This window comes from Eretmochelys imbricata, chromosome 12 (genome assembly GCF_965152235.1).
Source record: "Eretmochelys imbricata isolate rEreImb1 chromosome 12, rEreImb1.hap1, whole genome shotgun sequence".
Taxonomy (NCBI): Eukaryota; Metazoa; Chordata; order Testudines; family Cheloniidae; genus Eretmochelys; species Eretmochelys imbricata.
The window spans coordinates 9646213-9673377 of record NC_135583.1 but is presented as its reverse complement, the minus strand read 5'-3'; the positions used below and the strand labels follow the sequence as shown (position 1 = coordinate 9673377).

The 27165-nt window shown below is 39.6% G+C and overlaps 1 protein-coding gene across 1 annotated transcript; it reads left to right on the top strand.

The window, feature by feature from the left end:
- Positions 1 to 1242: 1242 nt before the first annotated feature.
- DNAAF1 (dynein axonemal assembly factor 1) lies at positions 1243 to 24964 on the top strand. Its single transcript, XM_077831312.1, has 13 exons — positions 1243 to 1399; positions 1850 to 1984; positions 2477 to 2615; positions 9738 to 9829; positions 13679 to 13900; positions 14671 to 14837; positions 15917 to 16038; positions 17865 to 18079; positions 19412 to 19669; positions 20344 to 20453; positions 21357 to 21425; positions 24094 to 24475; positions 24826 to 24964. The coding sequence occupies exons 1-13, from the start codon at positions 1243 to 1245 to the stop codon at positions 24927 to 24929; spliced, it is 2172 nt and encodes a 723-aa protein (XP_077687438.1). The 3' UTR covers positions 24930 to 24964.
- Positions 24965 to 27165: the final 2201 nt, after the last annotated feature.

Genomic DNA, 27165 nt, shown 5'->3' with positions numbered 1-27165 from the left:
TCAGAAATAAGAATATTAATTTCAGGTTCAAAATGACCCAGCAGCCTCTATGCAGGACTCAGACCCATAGTAGTTCACATCTTCTGATACTGGACAAACGTTACAAGCTCAGAGCTGTGTATGGTTTCCAAGCTTCATATCACCACTGTCTATTTTATGCAGCACTCATCACCATATCTAAGCATTATAATTCAGCCAAGTTTTGATCAAGAAGTCAAAATGAACCTGGCCTGGCATTTGTTATTTAATATTTGTGCTGTGGTAATGCGCACTGCCACCATTTTGCTGTGCATTCTGCAGATATAGAGGAAGATATGGACCTGCACCAAAGAGTTTACAATCTAAAATGATAAAAGATAAATAGAGTGGGGAAAGGGATCCACATACAAGCAATGGGTTAAATTGTCCCTGGCATTTACTCGGCTACACAGAGGAGTAAGATTCCACCCTCTCACTTCCCTATGTGACTGAGTTCCTAGCAACTCAGCTTGTTGTTCCAACTCAGTGGAAATTTGGAGAGGTATAGAGAAGAGGGAGGAGCCTTTGGTTATTCCCCAGCCAGAGTAGCCACTCAAGTACATAAGGGGCAGTCAATAACATCCTGAAAAGGGTTGAAGAAACTTAATTCCTCTTAGGGCAAGAGAGGAATTATGTCTCTCTGAGGCACAATTCTTTCCTGTGCTCCTTTTGGGGTGGTACAGTTTATGCTCTGCCCTTTTCTCTGGGCTGAGCCTAAGGGCTCTATCTAGCATGAAGTGACCAGGGTGCTGACAGGCACACAATTTGATAGTTATGTATTGTATTTATGTTGATAGGCTTGGGAGTTTTGTTTTTTAAATATAACCTTACCATGATCTTGTGTGACTACCATGTTTGTTTAACTTTTTGTTTGGTTTAAACCTTTCTTATTTACTCTGTTTTAGTGCTTGCTCTTTTTCATCCTTCTCTCAAAAAAGACATCAGGATGGTTTTCAGGAAAGATTTTGAAAATCCATTTTTTTTTCATAATATGTTTTTTCAGTCTTGTTTTAGGTCTCAATTCTGCAATCAGGTCTTTGTGATTTTACCTTCCTGCCCACAAAGTCACAGACTCAAGTGTCTGCCCACACCAATCCAATTGCAGGACTGGAGTTTTGGTCCTTACTCATGAAATACTCCCATTGAAGCCATTGGAAATTTTGTATGAGTTTAAAAGTAATAGGATTGGCTAATAGGTCATACCCTAACTTGTTGTCCATCTAAATGGCAGAGCTTAAAATGCGACCACCATATGGAGAGACTGGTCCAGAGAAGGGAATCAAGGAGGAATTTAATGAGCAAGATATGACAGAGGAGTCTCCAAGTGATTGCAGAAATGGAGATATCCAGACAAACAATGAAAATAGTCTTGTAAAAACAGGTAATTGAAAGGAAAAGCTACATTAACACTTGACCGTAGTGTTTTGTGCTAGAAAGAATTTAGTGATCATGTGGCTACTTAATTTTTGTAGTCTTAAGAAGGTGATGCTTTACCAATTGAACTCTTAATGTCCAGTGCTGCCCTTACTCACATGGATACAACTTGCACTGGGCTATATCCTGCTCTGTTATGCTAGTGTAATTGGGATCAAAATATGATCCAATATGAGCTTGTTCCTGCTCCCACTGAACTCAGTGAGTTTTTCCCCTAACTGAGGCCAGAAGAGGAACCTTAATGACCTTCCAGTTTTTACTGTGTAAATAATTCTGCCCTTATTTGTAATCGGACAGCTTCCATGAACTCCCAACTGGTGTAACCGAAAGCATAATTTAGCTCTGTATAGTTAAATATTTGCTGACGCCATCTTGTTTCTTGCTCTCTAAATGGCAGAACTACAGTCCCAACCACAAGATGTAGAGCCACAGCCTGAAGAGGGAATCATAGATGATGTGAATGTACGAAGGAAGTCAGAAGAGATTTTGAATGATTACAGCACTGGAGATATGATGATAGCTGTAAAAACAGGTAATTATATGGAAAAGCTACACTAGCAACTAAGGTGCCCTGTAATAATATGGATGTACTATTATTTTAGTTTCTTTACATGCAAGGTTGTCAGTCCTATATGAATACCAAATCACCAGTAAAATTAAGAGGATAGCTTTAATATGCAACAATCATATCATTGCAACAAGAAACTACAAGAGCTCTGTTACTAATGCTCCCATTGTTACCATTCATTTTTGGAGTCATAGATACTACCATAGCAGAGTGTATCTAGAGGTAAGCAGTAAACAAAATATTGGAATACTCTTTGTCTGTGATTAATAGCTACTGCTTCTAAAAAAGCTGCAATTTCCTTTAAAAAAAGTTAACAAGTTTTTTGGGACAGACTGCTTTTACTTGAACATTTTTATGGAAATTGACTTTAAAAATTAATATTTCTCTTTAGAAAGTAAACAATGTAAGTGTCACACTCATACTGTTATATGGCAATTTTTTTCCTTACATAACAAGAAGATACTAAATCTGAAGAGAAAACAGTGTACACTGTATCCAAAACGTATCAACAGAATGAGCAGCAGTCAGGTGGTGATCATAAACCAGTGACCAATTCATCCAGTCACAAGGCAGAAGAAAACAAAGGTTGCCTTCGGTAATTTATTTTAATGTTATTAATGAGTGAAACTGTGGTTCCATTGAAGTCAATGGAAGTTTTGCCATTGACTTTAGTAGAGCCAGGATTTTGCGATCTGTGTTTATCTTAAATGATGCAGCAAAATGGTATATAAGATGAACCTGATGCCAATCAAGAAATCAAAAATTGTCTTTGACATTTCACAAAATTCATACTGCTTTTTGATGGCCGTAGTAGCAAATTGCATTTTGAATTCACCATGAAGGGTTATTTAATGGCTTCAGAGATAATTGCGCAAACTTAATGGAAGCGTTGTCTGTAGGATTGGACCCTTTCTCAGTACCACTGCAGACAATACACTGTTTAGCAACCTGAGTGTGAATATTTCTAATGCAGAGAAAAATTTTAACAAAGAAAACATGTAGTAGGTGGCTCAATGGGGTGGGATGTAAATCTTTTCTTTTTCTCTAAGGATTCTGGTTCAAATCTGTCTTGGGTTAGTATAGATTTTTACCATCTGAAGGTTATGCAGTGGCAAATGTGAAAAGGGGTAGTTTTCTCAGTCCATTTCCCAGTGGACAAATGTGCACGTCACAAAATCTGCCACTGTAACTAGTACTAATTGGTAATCTTGTTGAAAGTTTCAACAGGCAGACCAATTACTGAATGGACATGATATATGAATTACAGTTCTTAATGTGTTAGTAGGAGATAATATGGAGGAACATTGCATTGCTGTTAGCTCTGACATACCTGTTCTGCTGCATTTTTTAAAGTCAAAGGAAAGAATCCAACTGACTTCATCAGGCTGTGGATCAGGCTGTAGATACATACAAAGAAAAGGAGTACTTATGGCACCTTAGAGACTAACCAATTTATTTGAGCATAAGCTTTCGTGATCTACAGCTCACTTCATCGGATGCATACTGTGGAAAGTACAGAAGATCTTTTTATACACACAAACCATGAAAAAATGGGTATTTACCCCTACAAAAGGTTCTCTCCCCCCACCCCACTCTCCTGCTGGTAATAGCTTATCTAAAGTGATCACTCTCCTTACAATGTGTATGATAATCAAGGCGGGCCATTTCCAGCACAATCCAGGGTTTAACAAGAACGTCTGGGGGGGGGTATGAAAAAACAAGGGGAAATAGGTTACCTTGCATAATGACTTAGCCACTCCCAGTCTCTATTCAAGCCTAAGTTAATTGTATCCAATTTTCAAATGAATTCCAATTCAACAGTCTCTCGCTGGAGTCTGGATCTGAAGTTTTTCTGTTGTAATATCGCAACTTTCATGTCTGTAATCGTGTGACCAGAGAGATTGAAGCGTTCTCCGACTGGTTTATGAATGTTATAATTCTTGACATCTAATTTGTGTCCATTTAGTCTTTTACATAGAGACTGTCCAGTTTGACCAATGTACATGGCAGAGGGGCATTGCTGGCACATGATGGCATATATCACATTGGTGGATGTGCAGGTGAACAAGCCTCTGATAGTGTGGCTGATGTTATTAGGCCCTGTGATGGTATCTCCTGAATAGATATGTGGGCACAGTTGGCAACAGGCTTTGTTGCAAGGATAGGTTCCTGGGTTAGTGGTTCTGTTGTGTGGTACGTGGTTGCTGGTGAGTATTTGCTTCAGGTTGGGGGACTGTCTTTAGGCTGGCCTGTCTCCCAAGATTTGTGAGAGTGTTGGGTCATCCTTCAGGATAGGTTGTAGATGCTTAATAATGCATTGGAGGGGTTTTAGTTGGGGGCTGAAGGTGACGGCTAGTGGCGTTCTGTTATTTTCTTTGTGAGGCCTGTCCTGTAGTAGCTGTACTTTCCACAGTATGCGTCTGATGAAGTGAGGTGTAGCTCACGAAAGCTTATGCTCAGATAAATTGGTTAGTGTCTAAGGTGCCACAAGTACTCCTTTTCTTTTTGCGAATACAGACTAACACGGCTGTTACTCTGAAACCTGTCATTATGTAAGGCACTGCATTTAGCCGTATGGAGTGGAAATCTATCAACTGCATGAAAAAACTTGTACAAATACAGACAGACATCATCTTCCTTTCCAAATGCAAACAGATGGACATCATACCAAAAGGACTGAAGGTAAAAAATCCATTACAATCTACATACCACACAGACTATGTTGACAGCTTGTGCCACACACTCTCAAAGAAACTGCGGAACCACCTGATCAACATCCTGGCTAGGCAGCAGTTCTGCGGAAAAGGACCTAGGGGTGACAGTGGACGAGAAGCTGGATATGAGTCAACAGTGTGCCCTTGTTGCCAAGAAGGCCAATGGTGTTTTGGAATGTATAAGTAGGGGCATAGCCAGCAGATTGAGGGACGTGATCGTTCCCCTCTATTCGACATTGGTGAGGCCTCATCTGGAGTACTGTGTCCAGTTTTGGGCCCCACACTACAAGAAGGATGTGAATAAATTGGAGAGAGTCCAGCGAAGGGCAACAAAAATGATTAGGGGTCTGGAACACATGACTTATGAGGAGAGGCTGAGGGAACTGGGATTGTTTAGTCTGCAGAAGAGAAGAATGAGGGGGGATTTGATAGCTGCTTTCAACTACCTGAGAGGTGGTTCCAAAGAGGATGGTTCTAGACTATTCTCAGTGGTGGAAGATGACAGGACAAGGGGTAATGGTCTCAAGTTGCAGTGGGGGAGGTTTAGGTTGGATATTAGGAAAAACTTTTTCACTAGGAGGGTGCTGAAACACTGGAATGCGTTACCTAGGGAGGTGGTAGAATCTCCTTCCTTAGAAGTTTTTAAGGTCAGGCTTGACAAAGCCCTGGCTGGGATGATTTAATTGGGGATTGGTCCTGCTTTGAGCAGGGGGGTGGACTAGATGACCTCCTGAGGTCCCTTCCAACCCTGATATTCTATGATTCTACAGCAAACAAGGAAAGATAAAGAATGAGCTCTCAAAAATGGATACTCTCATAAAAAACCAACCTTCCACACAAGCTTCCTCGTGGCTGGACTTTACTAAAACTAGACAAGCCATTTACAACACACACTTTGCTTCTCTACAAAAGAAAAAGGACACTAAACTTTCTAAACTACTACATGCCACAAGGGGCCACAGCAATGGTTCCCTCAACCCACCCAGCAATATTGTTAACCTATTCAACTATGCTCTTAGCCCAGCAGAAGCAGCTGTCCTATCTCGGGGCCTCTCCTTCTGCCCCCCCACCCCCACGAACATGATACAGTTCTGTGGTGACCTAGAATCCTATTTTCGACGTCTCCGACTCAAGGAATATTTCCAACACACCTCTGAACAACATACTAATCCACAGAGACCTCCCTACCAACACTACAAAAAGAAGGATTCTACGTGGACGACTCCTGAAGGTCGAGACAGCAGACTGGACTTCTACATAGAGTGCTTCCGCCGACGTGCACGGGCTGAAATTGTGGAAAAGCAGCATCACTTGCCCCACAACCTCAGCCGTGCAGAACACAATGCCATCCACAGCCTCAGAAACAACTCTGACATCATAATCAAAAAGGCTGACAAAGGAGGTGCTGTTGTCATCATGAATAGGTTGGAATATGAACAAGGGGCTGCTCGGCAGCTCTCCAACATCACTTTCAGTGGGATCAGAGGGTAATGGCTTGTAGAGAGTTACCAAAAGAAACTACAGCATTTGCTCAAGAAACTCCCTGAAAAAGCACAAGATCAAATCTGCACAGACACACCCCTAGAACCCCGACCTGGGATATTCTATCTACTACCCAAGATCCGTAAACCTGGAAATCCTGGGTGCCCCATCATCTCAGGCATTGGCACCCTGACAGCAGGATTGTCTGGCTATGTAGACTCCCTCCTCAGGGACTATGCTACCAGCACTCCCAGCTACCTTTGAGACACCACTGACTTCCTGAGGAAACTACAATCCATCGGTGATCTTCCTGATAACACCATCCTGGCCACTATGGATGTAGAAGCCCTCTACACCAACATTCCACACAAAGATGGACTACAAGCCATCAAGAACACTATCCCCGATAATGTCACAGCTAACCTGGTGGCTGAACTTTGTGACTTTGTCCTTACCCATAACTATTTTACATTTGGGGACAATGTATACCTTCAAATCAGCGGCACTGCTATGGGTACCCGCATGGCCCCACAGTATGCCAACATTTTTATGGCTGACTTAGAACAATGCTTCCTCAGCTGTCGTCCCCTACTCTACTTGTGCTATATTGATGACATCTTCATCATCTGGACCCATGGAAAAGAAGCCCTTGACGAATTCCACCATGATTTCAACAATTTCCATCCCACCATCAACCTCAGCCTGGTCCAGTCCACACAAGAGATCCACTTCCTGGACATTCCAGTGCTAATAAGCGATGGTCACATAAACACCACCCTATACTGGAAACCTACTGACCGCTATTCCTACCTTCATGCCTCCAGCTTTCACCCTGACCACACCACACGATCCATCGTCTACAGCCAAGCTCTGCGATACAACCGCATTTGCTCCAACCCCTCAGATAGAGACAAATACCTATAAGATCTCTATCAAGCATTCTTACAACTACAATACCCACCTGCGGAAGTGAAGAAACAGATTGATAGAGCCAGAAGAGTTCCCAGAAGTCACCTACTACAGGACAGGCCTAACAAAGAAAATAACAGAAGGCCACTAGCCGTCACCTTCAGCCCCCAACTAAAACCCCTCCAACACATTATTAAGCATCTACAACCTATCCTGAAGGATGACCCAACACTCTCACAAATCTTGGGAGACAGGCCAGTCCTTGCCTAAAGACAGCCCCCCAACCTGAAGCAAATACTCACCAGCAACCACATACCACACAACAGAACCACTAACCCAGGAACCTATCCTTGCAACAAAGCCCGTTGCCAACTGTGCCCACATATCTATTCAGGGGACACCATCACAGGGCCTAATAACATCAGCCACACTATCAGAGGCTTGTTCACCTGCACATCCACCAATGTGCTATATACCATCATGTGCCAGCAATGCCCCTCTGCCATGTACATTGGTCAAACTGGACAGTCTCTATGTAAAAGACTAAATGGACACAAATCAGATGTCAAGAATTATAACATTCAAAAACCAGTCGGAGAACGCTTCAATCTCTCTGGTCACACGATTACAGACATGAAAGTTGCGATATTACAACAGAAAAACTTCAGATCCAGACTCTAGCGAGAGACTGTTGAATTGGAATTCATTTGGAAATTGGATACAATTAACTTAGGCTTGAATAGAGACTGGGAGTGGCTAAGTCATTATGCAAGGTAACCTATTTCCCCTTGTTTTTTCATACCCCCCACCCCCCAGACGTTCTTGTTAAACCCTGGATTGTGCTGGAAATGGCCCGCCTTGATTATCATACACATTGTAAGGAGAGTGATCACTTTAGATAAGCTATTACCAGCAGGAGAGTGGGGTGGGGGGAGAGAAAACCTTTTGTAGTGGTAAATACCCATTTTTTCATGGTTTATTTGTATAAAAAGATGTTCTGTACTTTCCACAGTATGCATCCGATGAAGTGAGCTGTAGCTCACGAAAGCTTATGCTCAAATAAATTAGTTAGTCTCTAAGGTGCCACAAGTACTCCTTTTCTTTTTGCGAATACAGACTAACACGGCTGTTACTCTGAAACCTAGATACATACAGAATTTCAGTCCCTTGGGTTACCAGCCAACACCTTTCTGAAGAACTAAATTCATATGAAAAATCTTGGAAGGGAACATATACTTTATATAATGAGATTATTTTGTTTCCAAAGGAAGTAGCATATTTTATCATGAGCCTATACATTGCCTGGATGTGCCAAGAATTTAATTCAAGGGCTTCCAATAGTGTAGATTCATAGTGAAAAGCAATGAAATGTTACAAATAGGTAAAAAAAACCCCAAATACTATGATCTATCATGCATAAAATAGTTAGCATTTGCTACTAACACTAAAGAGTTTAGATGTAGAGGCTTTGCTTAATGTTTATAAGCCCCTTCAGTTTTTATTGAATCTTCAGTCCTTCTGGGATTATTCCAGCCATGTGATGTTTATAGGGACTTAGTTACATTCTAACAATTACCCATATATTTTATTGCCTAATGAATTCAAGTGACCAGTCAGTTGTGTCAGAACTGTGTTTCTCAGAAATATTAAATTTCAAAGTAATAAGTAAAAATTTAAATACAGTTTCATTTATTAAGGTCCTGATTCTACCAGTTTTCCTCAGCTTTACTGTGTTGCTTTGGGCCTGCCTTCCTGCCAAGAAAAATCTGACCATTTTAAGCCCCAATCCTGCAAAAATTTAAGCAATTGAGTAGTCCTATTCAATGTATAAAGTTAAGCACATGCTTAAGTCTTTGCAGGACTGGGGCTTTGAGGTTCAACTTGTGCATTTTTTGCATTAACAACAAGAATAGAGTACGTTAACACTGAAATATAATTTTGTAATGTCTAATACTTGTTATAAACTAATCCCAACAAAACTAGATACAAGTTTGTACTGTAGGTAGGGATAAATTACTAAAGTTTTCTTTTAACCTTTTATACATGTTTTAGTAAAATCTAGTCTCCTCAAAGACAAAAATATTTTCAGCTTGTTTCAAATATATTTATATATGTTAAATATTTAAGTTTAAAAGCTTACATATTAAAACAGTTCTATTTTTGATAATAACCAGCATGTGTTAGGTGATACACAGATTACTAAAAGACAGGAGCACTGATCTGCATGTGGGGCTCCATATGGGTTAGATCACTTTGTTAGATCTAACCCATATGGATCACAAAGATCATGTGGTTGCTTAGCTAATTAAATTGATGAGGAAATATTAATAGCTGATGTAATTTCGTGTTTGTTTTCCTTTTTTAACAGCATAGAAAATGATAAGCGAAACGTCTGCACTCTAAACAAGCAGAAATGGAAAGCAGTTCTAAAATAACTACTATATGATTACTCTGAGTAATGTTCTGAAAGGGTAAAGCAGCTAATGAGTTAAATGTCATTGAAGAAGCAGATTGTTCAGCTATTTGAAGTCAGGCAGATATTAAAGCTTTCAGAATGTGTTTTATACTTTAAAGGTTTTTTAAGTTGTTCATACTTCCTGTCAATATTTTAGAATGACAAAAAAGCTCCTGCGAGACATCTGCAAACAGCAAAAATTATATGTGACCCCATGTTTGAATGACACACTATATTTACATTATAAAGGTAAGCCATACCAAAACCAACAAAAAACAACACATTTCAGAATTATTGTTCTAACTAGCAATGTAGCAGGCGATTTGGATACAGTTCACTGAGGGAAGGTTTCTGAACATTGTATTAGAAATATAATTTAATTTGATGGAAAAATTTAATTTGGGGTGGAGCTGAGTCAACAGCAATGTACAAAAGTACTTCAGCATCAGTGTTAAGGCCTGATCCTGGAAGATCTTCCAGCTTCCATTAAATTGACCAGGAGCAGAGGATGTTCAACGTTGTGCAGAATAAGATTCTAATGACCAAAGCTAGCGGATTCAGGGACAACTTTGATTAATTTTGTGGCACTTCTGTGTCAGCCAGTTATGTGATTCTTCATTTAAAGACAACAAATTTAAAGTTGATATAAGGAAATACTCTTCTTTACACACTGTTTAGTCAGCTGTGATATTAATCATCAGCTGAAATCAATCGGGTTTATGGCTTTTGTGGAATTTTGAGAGAGAGTTTATATACATGTATGAAAAAAATCCAGCATATGTAGCTACATGAGCTAGCTAGGCAAAACATACTAGGGTTATTATGCCTCATGGTTAAGGGTTAAGACTTTCAGTGGGGGTTAGAAAGCAATTTTTTCTGTTATGATAAAATATTGCACAGTTGACTAGGTGCCTTTTTGGAGTGTTTTCAACTTATTTTGAAACATGCCAGTATTGGAGACAAGATACTGGAACTGAGGGAGTACTGATATGTTCTGGATTGACAGTTTTGATGTTGCTACAGACAACCAGTTAATCTAAATTTGAATCTTACTCTTTCAAATGTACTTTTAACTTCTAAACTGTGACTTTAACAATATTCATGAAAAACAAGTTACTATAAATCAAGGCGGGATCTAGGTGGCACATTGAATCAAAACACTAGCTTCTCACTTCTAAAGACACTGGTTTAAAATATTGGTCCTGAATACCTCATGAGCAAAAATGTACCTTATTCCTTCTTAAATATTCTTTTAGAAGGAGACTGTTTTTCAGCTACAGGAACCTATGTATTGATGAATAAAGAATGCCCAGAAAAAAAAGCAAGCACATTGCATTCTCATACCATCAGTTGTTATTAGTGAGCAATACCCAAATGTGGATCCTTCACTTCCTGCATTCTAGTATTAATAAATGGAAAAAAGAGTTCCTAGAGCTAATGTGAATGCTGCCCTTTGTTGTCTTTAAGGACATTTTTATGTGGTATAGCTAGCCTTTCCATAACAACTTAAAAGTGGTTTTATATATAACATGCTAAGTCTCCAGGGAGCCCATCTCCCATTCAGGGGCACTATTTGTGCCATTATGCCAACTTATTGTCTTTTGAGATTTAAAATCATTACCTTTGTGAATCTTTAAGCTTCCTTCTTGATGGGTATGACGGGGTCAAGACTCACCACCGCTGGTGCCTCCCGTTGGTTGTTCCAGGAATTAGCTGTGTCCACTGGAGAGTGTCCTCAGCATGTAGTGTCTTGCCCATTGTCCATTCTGCTGCCCTGCGACCCGCATTGCTCCCTGCTCGGCATCGTCCGCTTCAGGATGCTGCTCTCCAGCATGCCTACTACTTCAGACTCACCCCCTTCCGGGGCGAGGGAGGGGGGGTGTTAACAGCCATCTTTGGAACTCACACCTGCCTCAGTGGCCAACCACAATCCAAAGTCTATCCCCTTAGCTCAGGAGCAAGTTGCAGTCCGTATTGGCCACCATCTTCCATAGCCAGGTGCACTGTAAGGTGGGGAACGGGGGAGACCCAGGCCTGCCCACTACTCTGAGTCCCAACTCAGGGGCTCTCTAGCAGCAGCCTCCTTCGTTCCCCTCTTGTCCGCCTATTCTTCCCTGGACCACTTCCCCTATGGCCCTGTGCACCTTCTTGGCCCTTTGTAGCAGGGTCTGCAGCCTGGCAGGTAACAGGGCTGGACCCCTCTCCTGCTCCCCCGAGCCTGCCCAGCATTGCTTTGTCCAAGGTGCTGGCTCCTTGCTTCAGGAGCCTGTCCTTCTCCCTCACTAGTCAAGGAGAGACTACCTTCTTCTCTGCTAGGCCGCCTTTATATAGGGCCTCGCCCAGCCCTGATTGGCTGCCTCTTCCTTCCCCTGATTGGCCCTCCACAGGCCTTTATTGATTGGCTGCCAGTCTATGCAGCCTCTAAAGGCCTGTTCCAGCCCTTTTCTCAGGGGGTGGGGCGACTGCCCCACCACACAGGGCCTGATTCTTGAAGTCACTGGGAGTTTTGTCATTGACTTCAACGAGAGCAGTTCATAGATTCCAAAGCCAGAAAAGACCACTGTGATCAGCTAGTCTGACCTTCTGTGTAACAAAGGCCATAGGATTTCCCTGAATTAATTCCTGTTTGTTTGATTCCAGTCTTGATTTAAAAATTGCTAATAATGAGAATCCACTACAACCTTTGATAAATTGTTCCAGTGGCTAATTACACTTGTAGCAATTAGTTTATTTAATCATTTAAGAAAGATTTATTGTTGTGGCTAAGTATAATTAATTAATGTGTGATGGTTAGGTTTAAGTAGGATAGGATCAGAGGAGTATAAGACTGGCAAGCATGCATGAGTGATGAATGTGTATTAGATATATAAGCAAAGTAAAGCTATAATGCTAGACCTACACGCTAACCTGAAATCTTACAGGCTTCAGCCATACTGGGCCTAAGGAGAGATGACATAAGTAGGTCAAGAAATAATCCTTAACCAGTAAAATTACAAGATTACTGTAAAGAATGTGCCAATGGGCGATGTTTGGGAAAACCACAATAATAAATCTTCTAATAAATTATTAAATACACTAATTGACTAAAAGCCCCTCTCTTTGATGGGATGAATATTATGGAAAAATAAGAACCCCGTCACACAAAAATTATATATCAATACACAGCAAGCACTATAACTCACTACAGATATAACTTAAAACTTTTATATGTATAGTATAATTAAGGGTTAGTAGTTTCTTCATATGGATGCTCGGGGGATTGATATACTGTTTCTACAGGCTGTTGGTGACATACAGAAACATATGGAGGTTCTGGTACTTGATATGGTTTTATGCTATGCATGTCTTCATAAATATTCTCCTCTGCTGTGACTGTGGGTATTGCTGCTGGATTAACTGTGACTTGAAGAGGGATAGAAACAGGTTGGACTGAACCAGGCTGGTCTCTGGGCATTTCTTGGTTTAAAGTTATAATCTTTCCTCCCATATAATGTATGGCAAAAATAATGCCTGTAGTGAGGATACTTTGGACATCAATCCATCCCTTCCATCCCTACAGGGGTGCTCAATACTGCATCTGTCCCATCTAATAATTTGTTCAATGTTTGCTTTGCTTGATCCATATTACTAATTTCAGTTAAATGCCAATTTTTCCTTTCTAACACCTGTTTTAGCTATAAATCTAATGGTCGTATGTGTGCAGAATACCGTGCTGGGTACTGCATGGGCTCTTTCAGGTTTTGTATACATGTTGGTGGTTGTAACATTGAGTATCTTCTTAGTGGACAGAATTCCTTACTTGTGACTGTTTGTGGCCATTGTATTCATTCTTTTTGTGCTCCTAGAAAGTCTCCAGCCCTAAGAAAATCTGTCAGGGTAACGCTCACCCTGCTGATTTTAAAACTGTAGCTGCACAGGTGACAGACTCACTCAATAGTTTAACACAGAACTATTGATTACTATGTCCATTCAATTGAAATACTGTAAAAGCTATACCCTCACTGTCATGGATCATAGTCTACATCAGCATCATTGGCTGAAAACGAATATAGAGAAAAATTAATCAATCTCTTCTTATTTAAACCCTGTTTTCTGCAGGATTTGACCGCCTTGAGAATCTTGAAGAGTATACAGGATTAAAGTGTCTGTGGCTTGAATGCAATGGTTTAACAAAAATTGAGAACCTGGAGGCTCAGACAGAGTTGCGCTGCCTGTACTTGCACCTCAATTTAATAAATAAAATTGAAAACCTGGAACCTCTGCAAAAGCTGGATTCGCTCAACCTCAGTAACAATTCTATCAAGATAATTGAAAACCTCTGTAAGTATTTCTAGTGTAGTGTGTTTCATTTATGTTGCATTCATTTTTCCATGCATCATCTTACTAATAATTAGTGAACATATTTTGCAGGCTTTTTTTTAAATTGGCTTAAAATATTACAAAACGTACAGAAGCAATTTCAGGAGGCTTTTGGATGGAAAGTCAAACCTATGTGTTTAAAATTTTGGAGGGGTTAATTGATCAAAAGAACAGGTTTTACAGTTACTTACAGTGATGGCTTGAACAATTTATATGAAGTTATTCCTTACATTGGAAAACCTACTGAATCCTTTGGTTTCATTCCTCTTTATGTAGCACTTTTTCATTTGTTTTTTAAGTTGGATGTGCTCTAGTGGCCAAGGACAGGATAGCCAAATTTTTTCCGGACTGCAGAGGAATTTATGCCATGTTGAGGTAGCTACACTTGACATGATAAAGAGGGATTTCTGTGCACCACCACTTGTGTATTTTAGGTGTAACTTGAAATAGTAACTCTTGCTTTTGTGTAATTGACTAGTTCAAAAGATAAATATGCATTTAAAACAAACTCAGGCGTTCTAGGCTTTGCGATAAAGAAACGGAAATAGTGTGTTTGGGGGAGGGAAAGGCTTGGAAATACATTGCCAGATATCAAATGTATATGAAACAGTCACAAAGTGAAAAAAATCACGATATTTAAAGCTGCAGTTTTCTACTCTGTCCAGAAAATTCTCCTTGCACAGAAGGCTGTGAATTAATTTTCCTTTCATTGTATTGTTATTGTCCAACAGCTTGTCTGAGCGTTCTGCACACTCTGCAGATTGCTCACAATAAGTTACAAACAGTGGAAGACATACAGCACTTGCAGGAGTGCCCAACTATCTGTGTCCTTGACCTTTCTCACAACAAGTTAGATGATCCAAATATTCTAAATGTCCTGGAGACCATGCCTGATTTGGTAAGCAAAATATACATGAGGGGTTTTGTATATGTTCACCCACATGAGTTTGAGACTATAGCCTCATTAAATTGTCTTATCGGAGAGAACTGAATGCACAATAATAGTAGAACTTAATCTTCATTAGAAGAAGGTGCTTTAGAGATAGAGCATATGGTTAGTAGCACTGGGCAAATAATTGAATTTTTGGTTCACTGAAAAAGTAAAATATCGATTTGGGTTGAACAAAATCTTTTGCCCCAAAATGATACATTTAGACATCAGGTGTTTTTTGGTTATTTTTAAACACACAGCTCCCCCCCACTCACACCTTTTATTTTGAAGTTAAACCTAGCTAAAATGCAAAAGAAAATGTTTCAACTTCTTTGGAATATTTTTTCCCCGGCTGAAACTGTTCACTGAATTCAACCCAAATTCATAAACAGTTTCAGTCAACCTGAAGCTGCATTTTTCGGCAAATAAAGTATTTTCCCCAAAAAATTCACCCAGCTCCATTGATTTGTTATAGTCTCTAAATATTTTCTCTGATTCTTTCCCCTGAACTTTTAAAACACGTTCCATAGATGATTTGAATTCTAGGAAAAATAACCAAGTATGGTACAGTTAGAAAAGCTCCAGATGGTTGCCAAAGACCCTGATTGTAATCTTAATGCTACCTACTCTAGTCTCAGGGACATTTTTTTTCTCTGTATTGTACCTGCAAGCTTGTTTTCTTTGTAAAAACAAAGATAGCCCTGATGAGATGGAAAATAATTTTTATACTGTAATTTAAACTGGACCTTAACTACCGAAAAACTGCTTGGAGATAGCTAGATTGAATAGGGAATTAGTAAAATTAGATCTGTGATTATCAGCAAATACTACTGTAGCAGTTTAAAAAAAATCAAATATTATTAATGCAACTTTGTCCATGATTGGAGGTTTTCCCCATGTTATTTGCATGTTGGGGTATATCACTCTTTTTTTTTCTTCTTTTTTTTTATTTGAAGCCTCCTGGGTTCACAGATTATAGAGAAAGTGCCTATATGGAGTTAATTTTTACCTCTTTTTAAAAAAAACTATGTACCTTGCTTTTATAGCGTGTGCTGAATTTGATGGGAAATGAAGTGATTAAGAAAATTCCTAATTATAGAAGGACACTTACTATTCGACTAAAACAGTTAACATACCTGGATGATAGGCCAGTTTTTCCAAAGGACAGGTGAGAAATAGTGAAGTCTTCTTTACATAGCAATGCAGATTAAATACTAATGATCACACATTCCATTTTTATCAATATTTTTGTCATGCGTGGAGAAGAAGAATCTGACCAAAGTAAGCAGTCACAGGATAAGAGGGAAGGTCCTCTCATGGATCAGTAACTGGTTAAAAGGCAGAAAACAAAAGGTGGGAATAAATGGTCAGTTTTCAGAATGGAGAGAGATAAATAGTGGTGTCCCCCAGTAGTCTGTACTCGGACCAGTGCTGTTCAACATATTCACAAATGAGCTGGAAAAAGGGGTAAACTGTGAGGTGGCAAAATTTGCAAATGATAAAAAATTACTCAAGATAGTTAAGTCCAAAGCAGACTGTGAAATGTTACAAAGGGGTCTCACGAAACTGAGTGACTGGGCAGCAAAATGGCCAGTGAAATTCAGTGTTGATAAATGCAAGGTAATGTACATTGGAAAACATAATCCCAACTACCTGTACAAAATGATGAGGTCTACATTAGCTGTTCCCTGTCAAGAAAGAGATCTTGGAGTTCTTCTGGATAGTTCTCTGAAAACATCCGCTTAATGTGCAGCAGCAGTCAAAAAAGCAAACAGAATGTTCGGAACGATTAGGAAAGGGATAGATAATAAGACAGTAAATATAATAATGCTACTATATAAATCCATGGTACGCCCACACCTTGAATACTGTGTGCCGTTCTGGTCACCCCATCTCAAAAAGATACATTGAAATTGGAAGAGATGCAGAGAAGGGCAACAAAAATGATTGGGGTATGGAATAGTTTTCGTATGAAGAGAGATTAAAAAGACTGGGACTGTTCATCTTGGAAAAGAGATGACCAAGGAGATATGACAGAGGTCTATAAAATTTTGACTGGTGTGGAGAAAGTGAATAAGGAAGTGTTATTTACTCCTTCACATAACACAAGAACTAGGGGTCACCCAATGAAGTCAATAGGCAGCAGGTTTAAAACAAACAAAGGGAAGTACTTCATACAATGCAGTCAACCTGTGGAACTCATTGCTAGGGGATGTTGTGAAGGCCAAAACTATAACAGGGTTGAAAAAAGAACTAGATAAGTTCATGGAGGATAGGCTATTAGCCAAGATGGTCAGAGATGCAACCCCATGCTCTGAGTGTCCCTAGCCTCTGTTTGCTAAAAGCTGGGAGTGGAAGACAGGGGATGGATCACTCTTTGATTGCCTGCTCTGTTCATTCCTTCTGAAGCACCTGGCATTGGCCACTGTTGGAAGACAGGACACTGGGCTAGATGGACCATTGGTCTGACCCAGTGTGGCCATTCTTGTGTTCTTATGACCATAGGTCATAAGTGAGGGTAGGTGGCCTTGTATACACTAGTATCTTACAGTTAGGAGCTCTGCATTCTAAATTCTTAGTCTGAGAAAGATATTGTGTTTCCTTATATTATGATATATTCCTATATACAATTGCCTTTCTCCATAATCAGTAGCCCAAACTCTGCTCATGATGTCAGAGTGGTAGCACAGATGTCATAGAGATCAGAATTTGGGACTTTTAAAAAATTTTACTAACAAAAGATGCAAACTCTGGTTTTGTATTCACTAGCCTTTACAAACTTGTGTTCCTTATCTGTTCTATTTCACCTACAAAATATCTGTACCTTACATAGCAGTCCTTGCTGCTCAGGGGAGCATATTTTCTGATGCTCATCTGCTCAGTAACTTTTCTTCCCTTGCAAATAGACATTTGAAATCTCCCTTTCATCGTGAACACATTGTGCCACTAGTATTTACAAAACTGTGTTACAGTGGTCTTGCCTATTGCCATTAGAGCCTGTGCAGAAGCCTGGGCCATGGGGGGACGCGAAGCAGAGAAGAGTGAAAGGGAAAAATGGGAGAACAGAGAGAGAAGGAAGATCCAAGACAGCATTGATGGGCTAACAGCGATCCGGCGAAAAGCTGAAGAGAAGAAAAGACAAAGGGAAAAGGAAGAAAGAGATATACTTAGAAAGTGTGAAAATAGAGGCACAACAGAGACCCAGGAAGGTTTGTGATTAAGCTTTTGGATAAAGCTCCTGTTTCTCTCTGCTTTAAGTCTAATTGAATTTCTAACTGCCTAATATTACCTTACTTTGATATTACTTTTTATCAAGTCTGTAGAAAATGAGAATAGAATTTGGCTCGTTGACTATAGCTTAGAGGATTTACTGCATGCTGCAATAATAAAGATTATATCTTACACTGATGTAGAAAGACAAGGTGGGTTAGGTAATATCTTTTACTGGACCAGCTCCAGTTGGTGAGAGAGACAAGCTTTTGAGTTACATAGATCTGGGAAAGGCACTCCGAGAGCACCAACAGAAGGTCCAATAAAAGATATTACCTCACCCACCTTGTGTCTCTAATATCCTAGGACTGACACGGCTACAACAAATACTGCATACAACTGATCTAGAAAGTGATTTTAGAAGGAATCAAGCAGTTATTTTCCCCATATATTGATATTTTAAAATAAATCAACATTCCCAAAGGTTCCCAAATGCACAAGAGAATGATTTCCCCAAGTCATGTATTATTTTAATCTGGATAAGTTATACAGTAAGGTAAAAAGGATCTTTTTTTAAAAAAAAAGACAGTTTTCTGTCCCATGTCTCAGCTATCATTCTCTACTATATTAATTGACAGTCAGGACTGGAGCCTGTAACTTATCAGTAGTCACTGTTATACAAGCTGTGTGTGGATGATTTTAACAACTCACTTCATTTTCTGCCATGGAGTCTCCTTCCACATTACTAAACATAACCAATATATGAATAGTAGAACTTCCCAGCTGAGACTTTGGGTAACAGCAAATAGGTTGCAAGATGGCCAAAACACTGCCCACAAACCAAGTGTTGCCAGAGTGTTTGACTACAAAGCATATTTTCAGGGATCTACCCACTGATTAAAATTTTAGAGATTAGAGGGAGTTTTACAACAAATAGGTGAGATCTCAAAGAGTTACGGAATTTATGTAAGGAAATCCCTCTTTGGCTCTTATCCAGCAAAATGCTGAACCATGTACTTAATTTCAGGTACATAAGTAATCCTTTTGAAGGCAATGGCTTAAATTCAAATACTTAAAGTTAAGCATTTGCTTAAATGCTTTTCCTGGATCAGGTACTTTGCCTGTGCACTGGCAAATGGGCAAACCATTTGCACAACATGTCTATAGCCACCTGAGGGATATTGATTCCTGAATGATAGACCAAATACAAAAGAGCTTTTGGTGTGTGTTTGATAGCTAGGGATGAAGACCATACATTACAGCCTGAATACTCTTAACCTGCAAGAACTTGCTCTACTGCTTTACCTTTATCGACTTTCCTACTGCTTTAGGAGAGGTTCCAGCCACAAGTTACAGCAGCGATGTGACTAACAATACTTCACGTATTTCAAATGCTTCTGAAGAGACAGAAACTCAGAAGATTAAGAAATTTGTAAATGAAAGCATGGAGGCCCATGATGAAGTTTTAGCTGAAATATCAAGTAAAGAAGATCTGGATAGCCTGCTTACTAACATTTCCGGTAACATTCAGAAGGATGTGCAAGAAGCTAATTCTCACAAATGCCCAAATTTCAGTACTAATGAAGAAGGTAATGTACATTGTAAAGAGCCACACAGAAGTGAAAAGAGAAACAGAGATGATGAGCCAAACTTTTTGCTATTATACATCCCCAGTGACCTGATTGAATTCATTGGGGTTGCCTAGGATGTAAGAATGAGGAACTTGGCTTAGCATTTTTCCACAGTATGTAACTGAGGAAAATGGAGTTTTGGGTAACATGGCATTAAACACCAATAAAATTTTAAAAAAGGCCTGATGCTTTCGTGCCTTTATAAGTGAAACAATTACTTTGACCTACATTTCAATTTCTTTCTTTCAAAATGCAAAAATTTAACTTATATAATTCAAAGGAATTCACTGGTATGATGTAAAGACAGAAAGGTGAGCTCCAGATGGATTGGGTACAAAATTTTGGAAATATATAATGAAAGAAAAGATTCATCATGTTGGGTCTGATAACACTTTCCTAATCTTAAACATTTCTCATGTACTTTGGACCCACTTCTGCAAGTTAGACATACCCTAACACATTGAGTTTCATGAATGCAGAAAAACCCAAATTTCCTTAGTGTAGACAAGGCCAGAGACTGGAGATAAGATTAATTTAGATCAGTGATAGCTTTGAATATCAGAAGGGAGACAGACCTAAATGAGGGACGTAACAGACAAATAACTGACTAAATATTTTCTCTTAATCCTTAGAGATACTAGTAGGGAATATGGCTACCGAAGGTGCCCTGGTTACTGAACTGGATGAGTCTGCAGAAACAGAGCAAATTAAACTGGAGATACCAGAGAAGCTTTTCATTGATGTATGTATTAGGGCTGAGTATGTAATCATTTTGTTTCCTATTTTGAGGGATCCAAATGTAGGTTACATCAGTTGCCCACAAATTCACTCCTCTTATATCCCGGCTAAACAATTGTGTGTGGCCGAGGCTTTGTAGGAACTTTCCACTGCCAACAAAAATTCCCTGAAAAAAATATAAAGGACAATGTAACATCACCTGCCTGGGGGCTATGTGGCATCTGGTGTGGTTTTCTGAAGTTCCCTGTGTCAAGAAATTTACCAATCTTCCAGATCTCGTCTGCTCTGTTGCACAGAGTCAGTCTCTTTAGAATTCTGAAATCTGCTTTCATTTTGTTAAAAAATTACTAATGGTTTTCAATTTTAAAAACTCAATTACAATATAATTATTTTCATTGGAAAAAAATGTATCCAAGAGTTAGCCAAAACCCAAATCTAATGTACAATGAAAAATATAAACTACTGAACAAAAAATCATGAGGAATAAATAGCCATTCAGTCATTTTGTATACATATTATTTGAGTCTAGAGCAATAATTAATATTTCAACAATAGTTATCTTTTTAAAAAATAAAGAAATATACATTAGCCAGTATATATAATGAAAGATTACCACATCTAATACCCTTTTTCTGTTATTTGGGCCCTGAGTGTGTAGATAATTATAATTATGTATTTGTTTAACTTTAAGGACATGAGTAATCTCACTGAAAAAAAAATCTCTCTTTATGTAATAGAATAGAGGATCTAAAGTAACTAAAAAAGAAAAAAAATTCTGATCTAAACTTTAAGGGATGGAGATTTTGCCCCTACTGACAAACCCAGAATTCTGAAATTATGGGGTTTTGCTTTTTAGGCGTTAGAAATTGCCTATACCGTTGATAAGCTATTTTGTGATCTTCTTCAGGAACTGCCTGATTTAGAAGATGTGGATGTTAGTGAATTCTCACCAATAGAGGGAAACTCAATCAGAAAGGTGAGCTTCTTGCTAATTATTCTTATCAGGCTGGTGCTCTTCTACTCACATTTACTAATACATTATAATATGTACAATAAAGTACAAATTGTGCATTTCTGTTTGAGAGGTGGAATAGTTATTTAATTTATAAAATGTGATCGGCAAAATTTACCAGCACATTCTCTATACATTGAAACAATGAGTTGCATGTTACCTTTCAATTTGAATTGCCACATTATCACACTAACAAAAAAAGATAAAAATGTGAAACCTAAATAAGATGGACCTCTTAAGAGTGTATTGTATTTCATTTTTACTTTTAAAAAAAGTAAATGTATATCATTCTTTTATATTTCAATAATGAACTAGATTGATTGACAAACTGCCCTCTACAGAAAAAAATAAGAACTGCTCAATTGGGTTTCATAGGCCCAATGCTGCTAACAGCCTTAAGATATAGTCTTATTCTGCTCTGTTCGTAGGAGCCTAGAGTTAGTTTTAAACCCACAGTTGCCAGTGAGATTCCAAATGAGCAAAATGTGCAGCACAGTGGCGACTGTGAAGTCCTAGGTGAATGTCGATTGTTATAGAATTACATATAAACGATACAATATGGTATTTTTCTGGCCTGGTATTATATAGAAACTATTAATATTGGCTTAATTAGATAAACTGTATAATCCAGTTGTATAACTGGATACATTAAAATTGGAAAGCTACCTAAGAAAATATTTCTTATCACTAGTCACCTCCCCATTCTTCAGTCACGTGTACCTAGGGAATGGCAACAATAGAAACACCATCAGAAACTTTCCAGAATTTTTAGTCACCCTTCACATGAGGCAGGAGTCTACTTTATGCAATCTTAAAAGGACCTTTGATTCACCTGCAACAGAAAAATCCATGTAGTTTTTTCTTCTCCTCTGGATATGAATCTAGAAAAGCAGAAACAATTTATTTGGGAATGCTTTAATCCTCAGTTAATAATTTGTTCTGATGTGCTCTATGCAAATACTTGACTAGATCTACTATTTGGTTAGCTTGCACTGCATTTTAATCTGTTAGAATAGTGCCATCTTGTGGAAATAATCAGAAAGACTCAGTACACATTTGTACAGGCAGTGCTGGGGAATGAGACACAATCATTTACGCGTAGTTATTGAGGCTAACAGCTGACAGAAAATCAAATAGGGAGAAAAACTAGCAAGCTATCAGCCCTGTACTGTAACTAGTCCCATGTGTAATTTTCCACACTTGCTTCATCCCCTCCTTCTTTACATGGACCCTTGGGAGTAAGCCCACTCCCCAAAATTTTCCCTCCTGCAAAGAATAAAGGTCCATACAAAAAGGATGCCCAGTTTGTATTTAGCCTAAAAGTCCTCCATCCATATAAATCAAAACTGCAGTTCTCAGCGCAAACTTACCCCAATTCCTGTATGTGGGACTGGAATAGGCAAGTGACTCCTTCAGGGCCCCCCATTGCACTGTATTGACCCCACATCACCTGTCCCTCCAGGGGACCGAGGAGGAGAATCAGAAGCTGCAAGGATCCTTGGACACCTGCCTCCCATAGCACACTGTGACTTACCCACAAGTGCTGATGGGGGAGACCATCAAGGCTGGTGTCCACCCTTCCTCAGTTGTCCCTGGATTAGGGGAAGCCAAGCAGCACTCTGACTCCACCTGAGCTGAAGCCAAGTGCAAGATGAAGGCTGTCATTCAGACACACAAGCCCCAATGGAGAGCACTTCCAGCAGGGCCCCACAGGGTTACCCTGGGGCTGCCCCAGTACCCTAGCTCTGACCAGAAGTCCCAATGGAGATCCCATGCTGCTGCTGCACCTGTAGCCCCAAGTGTACCCTGGCCATCACTTCCCCCTGACATCATGTGATTGCTGAACTTTGATGTAAATGACCTGACTTAGAGCAGGCTGAATCCCCGGGGATCCGGGAGCCAGACAACTTCCCTGTTATCCAAAAATGGGCCAATCAGAATGACTGGAGACAGGCAAGAGAGCCTGCCCCAAACAAGACAGCCAGAAATACTGCATGAGAACCTCTCCCCTAAGGCTGAAAAAGAGCCCAGGGCCCAAGAAGCCACACTGCATAAGTGGGACAGTCAGAAATAACTTCAACTGCTTTGTCATTTATACAGCTTTGATTTGTTTTGGTTGTTTGTTTTAATTAAAAAATCTGAAAGACATAATTTATTTGTACTTCAGTTTGGTGATTGACTCCTGGCACATACATTGGGAATTTATATTCTTTAAAAACAAAAACAAAAAAGACCCACTTAAAACTTATGAGTAGTTTCTGATCATTTTAGTGAGTGGTATCTAGAAAGTTTTATAGGCTGCAGATCCTCCAACACTGAAACCTGCTTAATCAAGTGTGCCTTCATTTTATGAACTGTAATTAGTCTATGCCATGCCAGTTTAAGACTGATGTCTGATAACTGATTAGGGGAAATTCAGCTCTTCTCCACCAGGCAACGCTGATATTTCTGCTTTCCTTGATCTCTGTATGAAATGGATGTTCTATGTATGATGTGGGAGCAGGGTATTAAAACTGAGAACTGTCACATGAATCTGAGAGCAGAAGTTTGCCTTTGAATTGTAATAGTCCATCCCTTAATGGCTACTTCAGTAGTAACAGATTCTTTTCAATTATCTTGTCTACCTTTATAGCAAGCATGTCATCCAAAGATTGAAATCATTTCTGAAGTGAGTGATGACAAGGACTGTGCATCAGAGGAAAACAAAACCTTATTTGAGAACTCAGTAACAGAAGAGATCCCAACAGCCATCTTTTCAAATATATATAAGGTACCTGAAGACAGTCAAAGGGAAACCGCAAGACTCCTTGTAGAAGGCTTAGCAGAGCCTTGGAGTCCAGAGAGAGACTTAGAGATCAAAGTTAAACAAGTCAAACCTTTGAAACCATTGATACAAGAGATTGTTGCTGAACCAATAGATGATATACTGACATCAGCAGCCTACAATAAAGTGGATGAGCTAACCCCAGAGGAATTGGACAACAAAGACAGTCACATTAAACCATCCTGCCCTGGTAAGATTATTGTAACAGAATTTAAAAGAAAAACAAACAGGTAAACATGGGGGAAATGGGAGATGCTGTGGCTGTATTTTGAAAGAAGAAGGAGTTTGTTCATCCATTGTCAATGACCCTAGCTAGTTAGGACTGGGGGGAGGAGGGGAAGGGACTGAGGAAATCCCTTAGTGCTCTCTTCTCCCCAGTTTGTTGTACCCTACTAGGATCCCAGGAGGTTGAGACAGAGCATTTTTCTGTGACTATTTCCATGCAAATGTTCATAGTCGGTTTTAATAATTGGGATTTGTTTCTTTTTCCAGTAATAAAAACAATTAATCACAATTTCACTTGTCTTCATGCTTTAACAGAGAATAGCACTGAGGACAAAAAGGTGCAGTGCCTGGCAGAAAATGGAGGATCCCCTCATAAACCACAAGACGATAACGAGGACATCGAGTATGGATTAGATTAAGTGATGAATAAAAATGGACCAAATCTGGAACTCACCATCCAGCCCCATTATTTGTGGTTACTTCAAAATACCCAGAATAACTATGGGTCCCTCAGTAAAACACCTGAAATTACACTTCGGGTGATGGCATTCATAAAATGACTGCCTTAATATAAGAACTTTGTGTTCTATCACAAAGTCAGCCAGTCATAGCCAACAGAATAGTATAGATCTCAGAAGCACTACATTAAAGTGCAGCATTTCTGTGAATGATGCAGACAAAACTGTGCCACACTGCTATGCAGAAGAGAGGGACTAATTGCCAGCTAACCCACAGCTACCGAGTGCTTTATGGTCTGATTTTCAAAGGTGCTGAGCACCTGTAGCTCCCATTGCAGTCAATCACTTGTGAGCACTCAGCACCTTTAAAAATCAGGTCAGTAACATTTAAAGGTTGAATTGAGGTTTCTTTTGAGAAGTTATTTCTCATGTCTTTCAAAAAATAGGGAAGTTAAATGTTTATAACTTAGTATTTCATTTATTTCTGTAGTTTTAATCTGCTGTGTTACAGTTATTTTTATTTGGTCTAAAGAAAATTCTGTTATTACGGTGCTGCATTGTTAATTTGTACAATTTCCATGTGTGTATATTCCAGCAAATACTTACCAAACATGCTCACTGAAAATAAAGTTAGTTTGCTTCTTAGTAAGATATGTTAAGACTGTAAAGCTCAGATATTCATAGTTATATGCAGAAAGTGTACAGAAACACTGTGTTCATGCATGCAAATTATGGGTGTGAACATTTTTGAACACAGCATTAAGGCAACTTGTACCTAACTTATCAAAGAACTGTGATGAAGATGCACCCCCACATCATACGTTTATACATGGAACAAGTCTCAGCCCCCAGAATTAAGACTTTTCAGGTCATTTAAAAAAAATTAAAACAGATTAAAATATTTACCTGTTAGGGACATCTGAGATGAAAAGGGCACACAGTTTTGTTGTTGGTTAGCTTTCCCTAAACTGCCCAGATTCTGGGACCAGCTCCACAAATCTTTTAGGGAAATAACAAGTCAGTCAGCAACAACAGGCCTGAAGTTTCTGCTATTACGTTGGAGGCCAGAAGACAGCTGTACTAAGTGGAACTATTTCTTCTCTTCTAGGCTTCTCTTTTACCCTGTAGTGGCAGCCTTGTGCCAAAATTATGTATGAGCTTAGCTTAGACTCTGAGCTCTGGCCCCTCCTCATTCAATCCTGCTGAACCAGGGGACAGGATTGCAGGAATTTATGTAAGGGGTTCACTCGAGAGCTTTGCTTCCTTTGTACCACTGTGGAGGGGAAGTTTGGGAGAACAACCAGGGGAAACACAATTTCATGGATCCACTGAGCTCATGGCTTCCAAAATCTAGGTGGTAAGATTCCTTCTTCACCCCCACAGCCCCTCTGTACCTCACCACACACACTGAATTGCCACATAAGGTGAGGCTCTTGCAAATCCCAACCTGGTGCAGTGCAGGATGTGAAGCACTACACCCACCTAATCAGAAGCATATTGTTGCACAGAAACAGTTCCTCTTATGAGCGGAGGTGGCAGGGCACCTAGAAAGCCTGTAGTAGGAAACTGAAAAATAAGGAAAGGGAGAGGTTGCTAGAAACTCCATCCAATTCCTCCACATACCACCCTGTGAAAAGCATTCCCACTTTCTTCTTTGAGTGATTGCACATGTCCATTCCACTTTACGTGCGTGTGCCCTCCCAGTTCACCCAAGCTGGATAGTTTTTCCTCATAGGGGTAGCCATTTCAGCGCCCATGAGTTCCCCACTTGCTTAGGCTTCTAGCTGATGGTATAAAGGGGAGGGACCTCCCTGACCTTCTCTCAGTTCCTTCTCACGACCTGTGGTAGGTAGTCAGAGTGTGGGTGCCTGCTCACACAAATTCCTGGGTCAGGTGTCCTCAAGTGATATTTGCAAGGCTGCAACCTGTTCATTGGTACATACTTGCACTAGTCATTATGCTACTTCCCAAGCAACAAGCGTCAAGGGCTGATGCTAGATTTGGACAAATTGTGTTGCAGTTCCTGTTCAGCCTCCAAAACCCTTGTCCTTACCATACTGCTTGTGAGTTGCCTGAAGTGGAATGGACGTGTGCAATCACTCGAAGTCTAGCAAACTTTCTTTCTGTGGAGTCTCCTTCTCCCTGTGGGGTTAGCCTCTGGATGGTTCTTTGTCTCTCCATTCAGTTATGAGCTCTA